The 16632-nt window shown below is 41.7% G+C and overlaps 1 protein-coding gene across 1 annotated transcript in view; it reads right to left on the bottom strand.

Moving 5' to 3' along the window:
• ppp2r2bb (protein phosphatase 2, regulatory subunit B, beta b) overlaps positions 1-4555 on the bottom strand; it is a 38579-nt gene extending 34024 nt beyond the window's left edge. Inside the window, exon 1 of the mRNA XM_017492901.3 lies at positions 4288-4555. Coding sequence (XP_017348390.2) covers positions 4288-4366 — 79 coding nt within the window. The 5' untranslated portion in view covers positions 4367-4555. The remainder of the gene's footprint in view (positions 1-4287) is intronic.
• Between the last annotated feature and the right edge of the window lie 12077 nt (positions 4556-16632).

The raw sequence follows: 16632 nt of genomic DNA, 5'->3' as shown, positions 1-16632 counted from the left end.
CCGATCACCTGTACAATCTCTCCCGTCCCGAAGAAGAGATAAAAACCTTGCTTATATCCAAACAGCCAAACGCCTTCCCTCCCATCAAACACACTAGGCCCTGTTCTTCAGGCGGTTTCCCGTCGGTTTCCCCCAAAGAAGCGGGGGATTGTAGGTACTTCCATGACTGTGTCTGGTTATCGGTTTCCTTTCTGTTTCCCTGTGTTTCTCTTCATCGTGTCTCAGGCATATCTTTTCTTGTTTACGTGTGTGTGCCTGTGTGTATTCGTACCCAGATCGTTCTGGCTCTCAGCTCAGTAACTGCCAGACATACTCGTGTTTCATTCAAGCTCATTTTCCCCATGCACTTGTGCTTGTGCTCTAGTTTCCCTGTGTCTAGTTATAACATTGCTTATCCTGTCTTCTCCCTGTGCCTGTAGGATCATGCCTTCACCAGCCTTCATGCTTCGTCCAGCCCCACCACATTTCCCAACCTTGCTTCCTGCTACCTCTCCGAACTCCCACGGACGACCAAAATTCAAATCCCGGTCCCACCAACTGAATTCACCAGCTTCTATCTCATCCCTCCATATTCTCATTTCACCTCAAATAAAACCCATTGTACCTTCAGTCCCTGTCTCTGTGTTCTGTTCTGAAATTTGATCCTGTCTGTCCAATAATCAGTGTTTAGTTGACTTCCTCTACTTTATCTCTGTCTCTCTTTCTTCCCTGAAATTGAATCAACGCTTGCTATCAGCCTGAGCTGTACAAAACCTTAAGAACTATTCCCTGATCTACTTACTCACTCTCTCTCTCTCTCTCTCTCTCTCTCTCTCTCTCTCTCTCTCTCTCTCTCTCTCTCTCTCTCTCTCTCTCTCTCTCTCTCTCTCTCTCTCTCTCTCTCTCTCTCTCTCTCTCTCTCTCTCTCTCTCTCTCTCTCTCTCTCTCTCTCTCTCTCCCTCCCTCTCTCTCCCACACCCTGCCTGGCAAAGAGAGACGAATGGTCAACAACAACCACACTGCATGGTTTTATTATCTCTATCATGTTCCTACAGAGCTTCTTCTAGGCTTGGGGAAAACCAGCCTACCCACTCTCATCCCTTAAAGCCTATTGCTTCCAGACAGCAGGCTGGCGTCAATGAAACCGAAACCTTAATGAGCTGATCGATCGTGTCTGAGCAGAAGACGGAGGTTGACAGACCTACAGCCCGGGAAAAACCAAGAAAACGAGCACGCTAAGCCTCTATGCCACTGAACACCCAAAAATAAAATTAAACAATGAAAAAAACCAGTAAAATAATTCTAGCCTAATTGCCATACAGTGTGCTATACTTTCTCGATGTGGTCTATATCAATAAAATAAAAATGTCTCCTCACAGAACTCAATATTTTTGGTAGTAAATTAATTATAATAGTAGCTACATCCTACAACATGAAAACAAAATCAAGAAAAAAACATCCAGAGATCCAGAAATCGAGGAAACTACATTTGGTGTAGTGTGATTAAGGCTTGTGAGAGCTCATTTAAAGATAACTCATTATACAGTCCATGTTGCTTATTCTATAATTCATACAAATGGTTACAAAATGGTTATCCTGATTTAATGATTAACATCTGGGACAACAGTAACATCTGGGACAGCAATGTGTTGCAGTGGGACATGTTGCTGCCACACAGCTCCAGGCTCCAGGAGTCAATCCTGAGCTCAGGATACTGTGTGTGAGAAGTTTCACTTGCCTTCCACGTGTGCATATGGTTTTCCTCTGGGTTCTGCTCCCACTGTCTAAAAAACATGCCAGTAGGTGGATTGGCTATGTTCAACTGGACTGAAAGGTGAAGGAGTGTGTGAATATATGTGGGTGCTCTGAAATGGACCGGCATGCTATCCTGATTGAGCTCCTCGTCGTGTTCCTGGGATAGGCTCTGGATTCATTACAACCTGGACCAGGATAAAGCAGTTAGCAAATGATTGAATGGAACGTCCGTAGAGCGATATACTCTTCCAGCAAGGTCGCAGAACCTCATTTGTGCAGTTATAAATTTTGTTAAAAGGCCTTAACGTTTCAGTCAGCCTAGTACTGAAGTCAGGGACAGGCTCATTCCTGACAATGAACATCAACAGATCTTTCAGCATGGAGCAGGGAATTAAAATTAGGGCTGGGCGATATGAGATAATAATGATATTTGATGTCACAATATGCTGTTCTGAGATATCATGAGTATTGTCATCATCCATCCATCCATCTTCTATACCACTTATCCTATAAGGTCGCGGGGAACCTGGAGCCTATCCCAGGGAGCATCGGGCACAAGAAGGAGTACACCCTGGACAGGGTGCCAAGTCATCATAGGGCACAATCACATGCACACTCACACACACATTCATACACTACGGACACTTCAGACATGCCAGTCAGCCTACCATGCATGTCTTTGGACTGGGGGAGGAAACCGGAGTACCCGGAGGAACCCCCCGCAGCACGGGGAGAACATGCAAACTCCACACCCCCAACCCTGGAGGTGTGAGCGAACGTACTCACCACTTTGTACTAAATCTTTAAAATGGTCAAATGTTCAAAATTATATATACCTTTTTTTTTTTTTTTTTTAAAGTTAAAAGTAATAAGAAATTAACTGTATGATTTTTTCTAATTAAAATAGTATATTTTAAACAAACATTCAAATTAAAAAAAGACAAAATATTTTATTAATAATACACAAAAGGATTATTGTTATTATTATTATTGTTATTATTATTTATAACAGGGGTTTTTTATGCAGCACTGATGGCAGTTGGTGAGCATACTTACTGTATATATCATAATACATATTGTGTATTGTAGAAATGCCTTTGGGAATCATATGATCATTTTTGTCATATCACCCACACTTAATTAAAACTGACACCAAACTGGATCTGCTTCAGTTTAGAGGAAAACTGAGAGCACTTCACACGTGAATATGTCAGAATGTCCCCAGCTGAGAGTGAGTGTAATACGGTTAAAACCACTTAACCCTAATAACACACTGTGGATTTGTTTACTTCATTACTATTTATCTGTCTATCTGTATGTTTATCTGTTTGTCTATCTGTGTGTTAGTGTGTGTGAGTGTGTGATACTGTGTGTTAGTGTGTGTTTGTGATAGCGTGTGATAGCGTGTGATAGCGTGTGTTAGTGTGTGATAGTGTGTGATACTGTGTGTGTTAGTGAGTGATAGCGTGTGTTGGCGTGTGATGGCGTGTGATAGCGTGTGTTAGTGTGTGATACTGTCTGATAGTGTGTGATACTGTGTTAGTGTGTAATGGTGTGTGATAGTGTGTGTTAGTGTGTGATACTGTCTGATAGTGTGTGTTAGTGTGTGTTAGTCTGTGATAGTGTGTGTTGATGTGTGATGGTGTGTGATAGTGTGTGTTAGTGTGTGATACTGTGTGATAGTGTGTGATACTGTGTGATACTGTGTGATACTGTGTTATAGTGTGTGTTCGTGTGTGATACTGTGTGTTAGTGTTTGATAGTGTGTGTTAGTGTGTGATACTGTGTGATAGAGTGTGTTAGTGTGTGATAGTGTGTTAGTGTGTGATAGTGTGTGTTAGTGTGTGATACTGTGTGATAGAGTGTGTTAGTGTGTGATAGTGTGTTAGTGTGTGATAGTGTGTGATACTGTGTGATAGTGTGTGTTCGTGTGTGATAGAGTGTGTGATACTGTGTGTTTGTGTGTGATAGTGTGTGATACTTTGTGTTAGTGTGTGATAGTGTGTTAGTGTGTGATAGTGTGTTAGTGTGTGATAGTGTGTGTTAGTGTGTGATACTGTGTTAGTGTGTGATAGTGTGTGATACTGTGTGATAGTGTGTTAGTGTGTGATAGTGTGTGTTCGTGTGTGATAGAGTGTGTTAGTGTGTTAGTGTGTGTTAGTGTGTGATAGTGTGTGTTAGTGTGTGATACTGTGTGATAGTGTGTGTTCGTGTGTGATAGAGTGTGTTAGTGCGTGATAGTGCGTGTTAGTGTGTGATACTGTGTGATACTGTGTGATAGTGTGTGTGTGTGTGTGTGCTAGGTCAGCACCACATGACAGGACATTAGTAATGTAATGAGGATGCTGGAGTTTATACATCATCATGTAATGATCTCATTGCTGATAAAGCTTGCTTTCTTATAATCTACAGGCTGCACAGTAATATAATACAGACAAAAACACAGCTAGCTTGCTCTGCACACATGCAAACCTCTTACATAGGCTACACGCAGGGGGACGGGATACACAGCGAGCAAGCCGTACACATCTGTATAGTTCTTGAGTTGTTTACCTTCAGTGTGACAGCTGGAAGAAAGGATGCTGCTCGGAGGTCGGAAGAGGTAAGGAAGGTACCGGGAGAAGCATTTCATCTTTTTAGCGCGCGCATCACTCCTGCTCAGACACACAGCTGTGAGAAGCGAGGCTTGTTCCTTTCTTCAGCCTCGGTTCGGTTCGGTTCGGTTCATGTGCGCACGGAGCAGCCGGTCCGATCTCTCTCAACCGAGGGAGGAGAAACTGCGCTGCGGTGAACCATACTGATTCCACCACTCACCAGCAGACGCGAATATGCCTTATTTTAGTGACGGGTCTGGTGGGAGAGGCTTTATGGTGGAAAGGGAGGGAGGGAGGGAGGGAGGGAGGAGAGGATGGGATGGGATGGGGGGGGGGGGGGGGGGGGGGGGGGGGCTCCTGCTTCATCACTGTTTGCATTATTATTGTATCAGAAGTTAGGAAATGTGCTGCAGTTAAGCAGAAGGCTGGTTCGCACTGTTTACATGTTTACTGTTTACACAGGTGCACTTTCTGACCATGTAGAACACAGTTATAGAAGGGGAATTGATTTTAATTGCACCATTCATTGACATCCAGATGAGGATGGGGTCCCTTTTGAGTCTGCTTCCTCGTATCGTCTCAGTGAGACGATTTTCCTCACCTCCCTCGCGTCATGTTTGCTCATTAGGGATTAGTGGTTCGCACGTTCCGTACAACTCACACCTCCAGGGTTGGGGGTTCGATTCCCGCCGCTGCCCCCTGTGTGTTTGTGTGTGGAGTTGGCATGCTCTCCCCTGTTCTTCGGGGGTTTCCACCGGGTACTTCGGTTTCCTCCCCAAGTCCAAAGACATGCATGGTAGGCTGATTGGCGTGTCTAAAGTGTCCGTAGTGTATGAATGGGTGTGTGAATGTGTGTGTGATTGTGCCCAGCGATGGATTGGCACTCTGTCTAGGATGTACCCTGCCTTGTGAACGATGCTCCCTCTATAAGCTCCAGGATCCCTGTGACCCTGAAGGATAAGCGCTATAGAAGATGGATGGATAGATGGATGAATCATGCTCCTGAACTGACCCGCATGCAGGGGTGGATTAAGGTCTTCAGGCCCATAGGCTCAGGGATTTGAGAAGTATTAGGCTATGTACCCTGTATCTGTTGTTTGCAGGATAATGAGGTTACAACTGAACCTGACTTAAGGAGGGACGACTTTAACCCATCGTGTTGGTCATGCCGTTATTTTAAAACCTCCATCCAGTAACGCTGGTAATCACTACTGTAGAAATAATAATTACGGACCAATCAAATACGTGCGAGGTCCATTACCTCACTATCCCGCCACTGAAATCCATCTTCACTGTTATGCTCCATTTTTCCATCCTGGTAGAGGGAAACGATACACATATGACGAGTTGGACTGAGGTAGAAGTCGTACGAGGTCACGCTGCCACGTATCGGATTTCAGTACCACATGTCAGATTCGATGTGTTGTTCTGTTGTCCACACGGTAAAAAAAAAAAGGGGCATATTTGAAGAAAAAATCATTTCTTGCCTCCTGTGTGAACATATTATGACTTCATACGAACTAAATCGTTTTAGCCTGTTCAATGCATTCCGTCGGCTGCAGGATGCTACTGCAACTTCATAGGAATCCACAACGTCATGCTTGAATGAAAAGCTATTTTAAAACTGTTACTCATTATATGGTGGATTCTAGTTATCTTGGCCCTGTGTGTGCGGAGTTTGCATGTTCTCCCCGTGCTGCGGGAGGTTCCTCCGGGTACTCCGGTTTCCTCCCCCAGTCCAAAGACATGCATGGTAGTCTGATTGGCATGTCCAAAGTGTCCGTAGTCTATGAATGTGTATGTGAGTGTGTAGGTGATTGTTCCCTGCGATGGATTGGCACCCTGTCCAGGGTGTACCCCGCCATGTGCCCGATGCTCCCTGGGATAGGCTCCAGGTTTCCCCGTGACCCTGCAGGAAAGATTAATTGGTATAGAAGATGGGTGGATGGGTGGATTCTAGTTATCTTGATTTTAATTGGGAAAATTGCTTTCAGTGAACATTTTCTTTCCCCAGACATGATTGAGAAACCCTATTTTTTGGCTTAAAGGCAGTGGTCTACGGTACTATTGAGACTATCGAGACACTTCAACACAAGAAAAATCTGGTAACCTTGCAGATGATTGACCTAATAAGAATGGGGCACACAGAAAATCATCTCCACAATCTTCCCAATCACAATCAAACAGTAACACATCAGGGCTTAAAGAGACAAGATGATCATTAACTAAATGCCGTAGTCGAGGCCAGAACGCAGAGAGGAGACAATATGAGGAGAAAGACCAGGACATCGGCGAAGCCAGGAGGCAGAGAGGCCACAACTTTGGCAAAATCAGTAGGTGGAGAGACCATGACATCAAGAAGACAGGAAGCAGAGAGACCACAACATGGATGAAGCCAGGAGGCAGAGAGACCACGACGTCTGAGAAGCAAGGACGCAGATTGCCTTCCTCAGTGGAGCAGGGAGGCAGAGTAACATCCTCAGCAGAGCATGGAGGTGGAACAATGTCCTCAGCAGAGCATGGAGGTGGAACAATGTCCTCAGCAGAGCATGGAGGTGGAACAATGTCCTCAGAGGAGCAGGGAGCAGAGCGATTTCCTCAGCGGAGCAGAGAGGCATCCAAAAAGACAATCAATATTTAGAAACAGGAAACAAGATTGATACAATCAGGTGACACACAAATGACAACACAAGGGATGGAGACAAGACCAGGGGCCTCGTTTATCAACCATGCATAAACCGTGCATGCATTGTCCTATAGACGTTGTGTTTTGGTATTCTGTACTTGTATATTGGTGCCACCTATTGACAATGTTCTACACGCAGTTTGAGTGATTTGACTTGTTCTTAGTTGATGACGTCATCATCGTGCGCCTGGTTCACGCAGGTGCCATTGCAGGCATGGCAATCTTCTCTCTATTCTATCTTTAAACATCTTCTAGAAATTGACTTTAGATGGCACGTTTGGTATGTAGGAAGTCTTTTCTACGGGTTATCTTTCTATTTTGACAAGTATTTGTGACGTTTGTGTGAATTTTAACGTGATTGATCTACTGAATGCTAATCTCTCATGCACACAGAGCATTTAATCTTTGCTGATTTCACTGTTATTGGTGATATAACGGATCCCTTTCTGTAGATGTCATTATACACAATGCTTATCTTTCGTGTCAGTTTAATTGAATCACTTTTCATTTCAGTTCGTTTGTAAGTATTCGCGTTAATTATGCGTCTAGAGGGTGACCCATGTTGTTTCTTCTTCAGTTCTACCCTACTTCAGCTGCCTTCAAGTAAATGAATATACTGGATTCTCCTCGTCAGTGTGGTTATTTGAGAGGACTTTTAGCTGCTTGCCTTAAGCAAGGTGCTTGAGGTTGACGACAGAGCAGTGCACACACACATTTCTTTGCACTGAATGGGATTGATCGAGTTTTTCTTGTCCGAGGATGTGTGCATATGTCCTCACACTGCTGACCATGTGTATGCAAGAAATGCTGGTGGTAGAAAAATGTAACAGCAGGTAAACTGACTGTGTGCAGCTATATAATTATATAATGTGCTGTCTATCCTATCAGCATATCAGAGAGTAATTACTGATTTTGGTGCTCACAAGATGCAGACAGGTGACACAGGGGGAATGTAAAGTAAAATCGTATAAAAGGAACGCCAACTTTCTCTTGAGATTCAGTTCATGGACAGATGCCCATGGTATAATTCAGAATTCATCGTTCCATCAATGATGGCAAGCCGTCCTGGCGCAGATGCAGCAAAACAGGCCCAAACCGTGATACTACCACCACCGTGTTTCACAGGTTCTTAAGCTGGAATGCAGTGTTTTCCTTTCTCCAAACATAACGCTTCTCATTTAAACCAAAAATGTATATTTTGGTCTCATCCGTCCACAAAACATTTTTCCAATAGCCTTCTGGCTTGTCCACGTGATCTTTAGCAAACTGAAGAAGGGCAGCAATGTTCTTTTTTGGAGAGTGTTGCTTTTCTCCTCGCAACCGTGCCATGTACACCATCGTTGTTCAGTGTTCTCCTGATGGTGGACTCATAAACATTAAACATGAGCCAATATGTGAGAGGTCTTTAGGTGCATAGAAGTTACCCTGGGTTCCTTTGTGAGCTCGTGGACTATTGTATGTTCAATGGTCTTGAATCCACCCCATTTGTAGACAGTCTGCCCGAGGTCCTCAGAAATCTCCTTTGTTCGTGATGTGATACACTTCCACAAACATGTTGTGAAGATCAGACTCCGATGGATCGCTGTTCTTTAAATAAAACCGAGTGCTCACTCACACCTTGTCATCCCACTGATTGAAAACACCTGACTTTAATTTCACCTTCAAATGACCTGCTAATCCTAGAAGCTCACATACTTTTCCCACTCACAGATATGTAATATTGTATCATTTTCCTCAATAAATAAGTGACCAAGTATCATATTTCTGTCTCATTTATTTAATAGGGTTCTCTTTGTCTACTTTTAGGACTTTTAGTGTGAAAATCTGATGATGTTTTAGGTCATATTTATGCACATCTATAGAAAATACTAAAGGGTTCACAAACTTTCAAGCACCACTGTAAGCAGAATTCCATCGTGATGTTATCACTGAATGCTTTTACAGTTACCAGGGCTTGTTCATGCTGATACTCATCTTTGGGGAACAGCTCGAGATTGTCCATATGAAGCAGATGCTGTGCTGTTTGTCAGGTATATATACACACACACAAGACACTGTCTATTCAGCATGTTTGTTAGTGATGTTAGTGTTAAGCAAGATAATAGGGGAGACAATGAATCACCCTTTTTCCTTGATGGAAGAAGAGCATTTCAGTCCTCCATTCTTTCATAGATGCCTCCACAAACCAGGTGATAGTTGGGCATACTTGGTAGAGTCTCAGGGCTTTGAGGATCCAGGAATGTGGCACACTGTTGAAGGCCTATTTGTAGTCTACAGGCCATTATTAGATTCCTCTTCAACTTCTTTGCATGTGTCACGATCATCTTGCTGATAAGCAGCTGTTTTTTGCATCCTCTTGAAGCCTTTGAACAGCCTTTTCTGTTCTTCTAGAAAGATGCTGTTGTTCAGCAGGTGATTGTAGATTGTGATGGTGGCCATTAAGGTCTTGTATGTGGTAGGCAGGCAAGTTATCATTCAGTATTTCTTTGGCTCTTTTCTGTCCTGGCCTTTTGAAAGAAGGAAAGTGGTTCCAGATGTTAGCGCTCTAGCGCCACCACTAGTTCAAATATTCATTTTTCAAAGTTTCAAAACTTTGTCCTAGAGAAAAGATATTGAGTTCATCAGATTACTCTCCTCGTGGTGATTACAGTCCATGTCTTACATTAAGACTCCACCCATTACACTAGTCGCCATTTCGAAATGTACAGGATTCAGTTTTTTCGCTACTCCTTGTTCAAATCCGGTCCAAGTCCCACCAAAGTTGGCTCAGATGATCAGTGGACAGAGCCACACAGAAGCAGAATTTTGATATTAATATTTGTTCAAAAGTTAGGATTCGGTGTAACTAATGCGTTTTTGTGTGCCCATTCTCACCTCGGAAGCTCTCCTCGGCATCCAACCGAACGTACGTTCTCTGTGTGGCACGCTGTGATAAACGACAAGCTTCGGTCCTAAAGGGCTTGGATGGTTCGATTCCCATGTGGTGCAAGTTCTTAAAAGTGTCTGTAATCTTGTCATTCGGTTCCTTTCATTTGCGGCTCAGCATTGCAAACTTTCACCCTCTTGGCATGCAAATAAATGCCTCTGTTCTGTTAATTTCCTGTTCAGACTTATTCTCAGCTGTGCTTCTGAACCTATCTTTTATTCATTCATGTTCGTTCTATTTCTCCTCTTCGTGTTCTTCGGGCTCTGCATTGCGCTCGCTGGGACTTTGGTGCTTGGCCCCTTTATACACTGCTTACAGCTTTACATTTACGTGTTCAAAAGAGTGTAGGTGTACAAAGACAACAAAAGCATTGAGGCAAAATGAAAAGAAAAAAAAAAAGATAAAAAAGTAAGGGGAAGAAAGGAAGAAGAACAGAGAGAAACAGAAGTATGTAGTGAGAAGTTAACAGATGATTACAGTTTAAGCAGCAGGTGTGGATCAAAATGAGGGAATTCACCTACTTCTACTGTAGACACCGGTCAGCCATATAATTAAAACGACCTGCCTAATATCGTGAAGGTGCACCTTGTTTATACTACATATACAGTTATACACTGAGCAGCCACTTTAGTAGGAACACCTGTACACCCGCCCATTCGTGCAATTATTCAGTCAGCCAACCATGTGCCAGCAGTGCAGTGCATAAAGTCATGCTGATACAGGTCAAGAGCGTTAGTGTTAACATACAGCATCAGAATGTGGAAAAACTTTGCCCTTGGCATGGTTGGACTGGTTTGAGCATTTCAGTGGCATTCTGCTGACAGGAAGTGCTGACAGGAAGGCTACAGTAACTCATCACACACTGTATCAGTGTGTATTTACAGAACACACCGTGCATCGCAGCTTGCTGCATATGGGGCTGCATATGGGCTGAATGCCCATGCTGCCCTCTGTACATCGCCAAAAGCGCCTACAAAGGGCATGTGAGCATTAGAACTGGACCATGGAGCATCTCTTCTGTGGGATCGGATCAGACAGACACGCCTTTGCTACCCACATGCAACTATGAGGCTTGGGTGCCTATGACCCTGTCGCTGGTTCACCGGTTCACCGGTTGCTTTTCCTTTAACTACTTTTAGTAGGTACTAACCACTGCATACTTTGAATACCCCACAAGACCTGACGTTTTGGAGATGTTCTGACCCAGTCGTCTAGCCATCACAATTTGGCCCTTGTCAAAGTAACTCAGATCCTTACGCTTGCCCATTTTCCTGCTTCCAACACGTCAACTTCGAGAACTGACTTCTCACTTGCTACCTAATATATTCCACCCCTTGACAAGTGCCACTGTAATGAGATAATAAATCTTATTCACTTCACCTGTCAGTGGTTTTAAGATCCTCAATTAGTCTGTGCGATGGACCGGTCACCTTTTGTGTCAACCGATCTCTGTATAAGGGCAGTCATAATTGTATTCACGTCCTTGGTGTTAAGTCGAAATCATTTAATGGTTTCATTCGCGAGGTGTCCACTATGAGTGGCTAGAGGTAACGTGTAATTTGTGGATTCTCTTCGGACCATCCTAAATGTATCTCCGCCCTTGAAAAGTGCGACAAGGCTGGGATGAAAACCATCACTTCTAAATCTGAGGCTTTGGTTCTCCCATTGAAAAGAATGGGATGTTCCCTTCACATGAGGGGAGAGACCTCAGAGAGGAGTTCTGGTCATGACTGAAAGAATACGATCACAAATGAGATCACCACAGGTGGTGCGAATGAGGTTCCTCCGAAGGATTGCTGGGCTTACTCCCGTGACAGCTCGAGGAACCTAGCAATTTTGGAGAACCTGGAGTAAGCCGTTGCTCCTGTGAAATGAGAGGACCTAGTTGAGGTAAACTAAATGTTTAGAGAGAGTTGGGTATTCTCTATTGCACACCCAGATTCAAAAACACGAGGATTAAAGCTTGAATTCTGCGCTGGTTCATTTTAATCCACGAGCGTTAAGACTAGAGAGCCAAAACAATTCCATAGCTACATTACTGTACAATTTGGTAAATGCATCCGTCACTTCTGTTTTCTATTCAAATCGGCCAGGCATGCAAATGTCTAATGAGGTCGATTCTCAGCAGGAACAATTCATGATGAATCTTATTTCCTCTTTCTAAAAAATATAAAACAGCAGATCTAGCCATGAGGGAGCACTCCATGCATAAAATACAGCCCGCAAGGCCTAGCACGGATTCGTGGTCAGTTGCGGGGAAATCAAACGTATGTACACGAATCTGAGATCTTGCCGTGATACGGTGCAGCTGGTCTTCGAACCTCATGTAGAATTTCTTTTTCTTTTTCCTGTAGCAAGTCACTTATGTAATTGTGGTTTATTATAGCAATGGTATAACTGATAGCATGTGCCTGGGGGTGGTTAAAGGAGGCCATCTGTGTGTGGATCAGCATAATGTCTTCATGTTCTCCCTTTCAGTGCCACCATCACATTATGCGCCGTGTGAGGCGCTCGCCAAATAGTGTACGGTCTACGTTAATCACTGTGACCCACTTGCTCGCATTTACATCACTAAACTAACGTTTAGGTCTGCACAACGCACTCTGATGAATAGTCTATTATGTCTGTGAAGACAATACACTAGAATTAATATTACATCTGTTCGTTATATTATCTGATGAAAAACACGTATCGAGATCTTACGAAACCCCGTGTTAACCGTAAACAATAGTAGTGGCATGATTAATGATTGACTCAGTGGAGTCTGTAAGGCAGAGGGTTAGAGGGTGTGCGAGGCTAGGATATGGTTTACCCATCTGGGTGTGCGTACATTGCCGACGGTTGTCCACTACCTATATAATATCTAGTCAGAGCAGGGATTATGACCATACCTTTCTACTAACGCAGGGTGTAGACAGTTAGTAATCACGTATGTACAGAATGCACCCATGTGTTAGGTTTAACGAATCAAACAGTCAGTGAGTGTAAATGTAAGCTTCGTGTACCTAATAAAGTGGCCGCCGAGTATATTCTCAACCCCACACTTATTCTTATTTATTTATTCAGTTACAAAGAAATAATATATGCACACTTTTGCGAATGAATTGCCTATATGCCTCGGAAAATTTCACAAAACGACTTGAAACATCCTGCATGTGCGACCCCTTTGTGGCACTATATGGTGTGAAATCAGATGAAGACAAATTTCTTACACAACTTTATTTACAATTAAAAAAGAACAACAACAACAAAAAAAAACAATAATAATTTACTATACTTAACCATTAATATGATTACACTTATTCTATACAGTGTATAAAACTGAGAAAAATGTTAAACACACTGAGTAAATAAGTTACTATAAATCGGTCAAATAAATCAGGACAAGGTAACCTATACATTACATATACTTCCTAGGCCTTATTAAAACCATATAATGCTCATTTATAAATACCAATGTTTCATAAATACCAATTAGTCATAGTCATGCACTGATACATCATGAAAGTTCCATTTCCTTTATTAATATTCAAAATCCGCAGCTGCATAAAGTATGTGCAGCTTATAGTTGTCTCTTCATTTAGCTTTCTTTTTTTTTTATTGCAAAAGATAAAGACATGTTTGTTTATATAAAAGTGTTCACATATTATTAAACCCTGCTCATGAAAAAAAATCTGTCATAACCCTCGTCAATCATTTGGTTAATAAACACCATTTGTGGCCTTTTCATTTGGTCTATTTAAAAAAAATAATACAAATATTTAAACATTTAAAGTGTAGAGATGTGTTATATGTATGTCTTATATGTTACATCGAGGTAAGTGCTAGTTGTGCTATGTCCTAGTTGTATTCTTCTCTACCCGACACAAAGACGTAATGAATATTAAATGATAGGCATACATATATTTTATCTACGACATTTATATAGTAACTGAGCATTTGAGAAAACGCATAATAACCCAAACCTCTTCAGGACTTCGTGAATAATTCTGTATGTTATACATGCCCAAGACTTGAACAGCACAACACCAGTTGAATCCTCACCTTCAGTGTGTTTAGCAACACGATGCTGGTGGTTTCTCTGCAGCTGTTTTGTATCCATCCATGTTGTTTGGAGCATCCAAGCTTAAGAACTGAACTCCGTGGGTTGAATGCAAATCGAACACCCTTGGAATTCAGTTCTCAAAGCCAAAACCTCAGTTCACAGCAGTGTGAAATTTACACCACTTTTTTTTTTGTCCTAAAGCAAAAAAAAAACAAAAATGAAACAAAACCCAAAAAGTGTACATATAAATAAATCATTTGTATTGAATTGTGTTTTCCTGACATTTTGTTGATCACCTTTTGATTTTCCTCTGGGTCTGGGAATTTCTCTTTATTTCCTTGTTCCTCATCTGTAACTGTGCATGATTTAAGCTACACTTCCTGCATATATACACATGTCTAAGGTCAACAATAAGTAACTGCTGCTGTGTGAAAGTTACTGGACTCTAGGGATTTAAAAATAATAATAATCTAAAACAATTCATTCATGCATCAATGTCGAACGTCAACCCTAAGTAGCAACTTCAGGCTATGTGAAAAGAGTAAACTGGACTATATGGATTAAAAGGTCTGAAATTAAGAAAAAAAAAAAAAAATATATATATATATATATATATATATATATATATATATATATATATATATATATATATATATATATATATCTCTGATAGGCGTTATTTGTATTTAGAAACGTCACGAGACTTTTATTCACTTTCAGAGACGGAAAAATTATCGAATTATCAAACGATTATCAAAAGACTAAAATTTATGGCATCCTTAGGACTTCAATGAGAAGAAATACAACGAACATGGTTGTATAAGTAAAACTAACAAAAAAAAAACCAAACAACAACAACAAAAAACAATTGCTAAGAAATTATTTTATGAAGGCTCTCTATTACCTAGGCTTTATATAGAAATTATTTCATTCATTCTAAAATGAAGGGGGGGGGGGGGGGGGAAACCCACACAAAGCTGACCAGCACATCATATGTTCAATTCTGTATCCAGTCACATTGTCCTTAACTTGCCCTCCTAACTATATTAATGCTTATTTATTTATTTATTTTAAAAAATATTAAAGGTATTTATTTTTATAACATCTGAGCAGTTTTAATTATTATAACACACTAGTTGTAGTAAATGTAAGACAATATGAGCTGTGCACGTGGTACACAAGTTTTTTTTTTTAAACGCACATATCCTATGCAATCACTGTGTAAAAAAAAAAAAAAAAGTGATAAATATAAGCCTAATAGTTACGAGGTTTGAAGTATTTATATAAACAAAAGTAGAATATATATATATATATATATATATATATATATATATATATATATATATATATATATATATATATATTTTTTTTTTTTTTTTTACATTTTATAATGCTAATATAAGAGCCGGCCAGCCAGAACCGAGCATCACACCCAGATCCACACCTTAACACTAAACACGTGCAAATCCCCTAATAAACATAGTCATCCTGAGATACTTAAGATCCCTAAACGTCATTTATCTTTATCTCTCCTCCTGTCGCTCTCACCTCTTATTTGGCTTTTCTTTCCCCCTCCTATAAAGGCTCCGGTGAGTCATTCCGGTAGCAGCAGGGCTCAGGATGCTGAATCATAAGTGCACTTGATAATACTATATAAAAGGCGTGCACTGAGCCGCCTACTCCTCTGGCCCGGGCCCGTTTCGGCCTATATAAAGCCGGTGCTCATTTGCATATCATTTCTAGCCTTGCACACGCGCGCGCACCCGTGGCCTGCGGTGGAAATTCCCGTTTTCATCCGTTTCATGCGCGCAGGCTGCCATGATAACAGAGCCGCGTCATCCGGCAACACGGAAATAGTTTTGCAATAGTGTTTGTGATGGCTTGAAATGAAATGAACGCGTTGCTCAAATAACAACAGGGTTGTGTTCGTACCCTCCTCCTCCTCCTCCTCCTCCACCACCTCCACCTCCCGTCTATACGAGCTCGCTGTAAGGCGACGTGGTGTTTGAGAAAACCCCTAACCACTGGAAACAGGAGGAAACGGCGGTGAAGCAGTCGATACACCATTTCCGCTCTGTAAACTCCGCGGGTTGTGACGGGGAAATCCTGAAGCACCACGAGCTTTCGCCTTCTGTAACCGTCTTCGCTGCTGTTTCTTTTATTTTGTTGTTGAAGTTTTTTTTTTTTTTTGAAGATCTTTAGCTGAGTTTAAGTTCTTAAAATATATGGCCTTGGAGCATTGAGATCCAGTGAATCTTTCATACAGGTCATATTGCAGGGATCATATCATGTATGATGCTGAGCAGGTTTGGCCCTTAATCTGGTTTTGCAAGGAGAACTTCGTTGTTATTTGTTTCTCATCTCATCACGGGTCTAGATTTTTATTTACACCGTTAAAGTCATATGCCAAGACCTATAGTGTAGTATTCCTGCACTTGCACACAGATATATATACTACACACAAAGTGTCCCGTCTTCACCCACATAAACACTCGCCTGAACTCACATGATTGAGGAAGTGAGTCACGTCAGGCTCCAGATGACCTCAAGTCAGGCGACAAATATCAGGAACTGAACATGTACATAAATATTGACCTTTGGGTGCTTAAAAACAAATATGTGGTGAAGAAACTATTGCGAAATGTGA

This window comes from Ictalurus punctatus, chromosome 18, assembly GCF_001660625.3.
Source record: "Ictalurus punctatus breed USDA103 chromosome 18, Coco_2.0, whole genome shotgun sequence".
Taxonomy (NCBI): domain Eukaryota; kingdom Metazoa; phylum Chordata; class Actinopteri; order Siluriformes; family Ictaluridae; genus Ictalurus; species Ictalurus punctatus.
The sequence above is the reverse complement of the archived record's forward strand: the minus strand, read 5'-3'. Positions and strand labels throughout refer to the sequence as shown.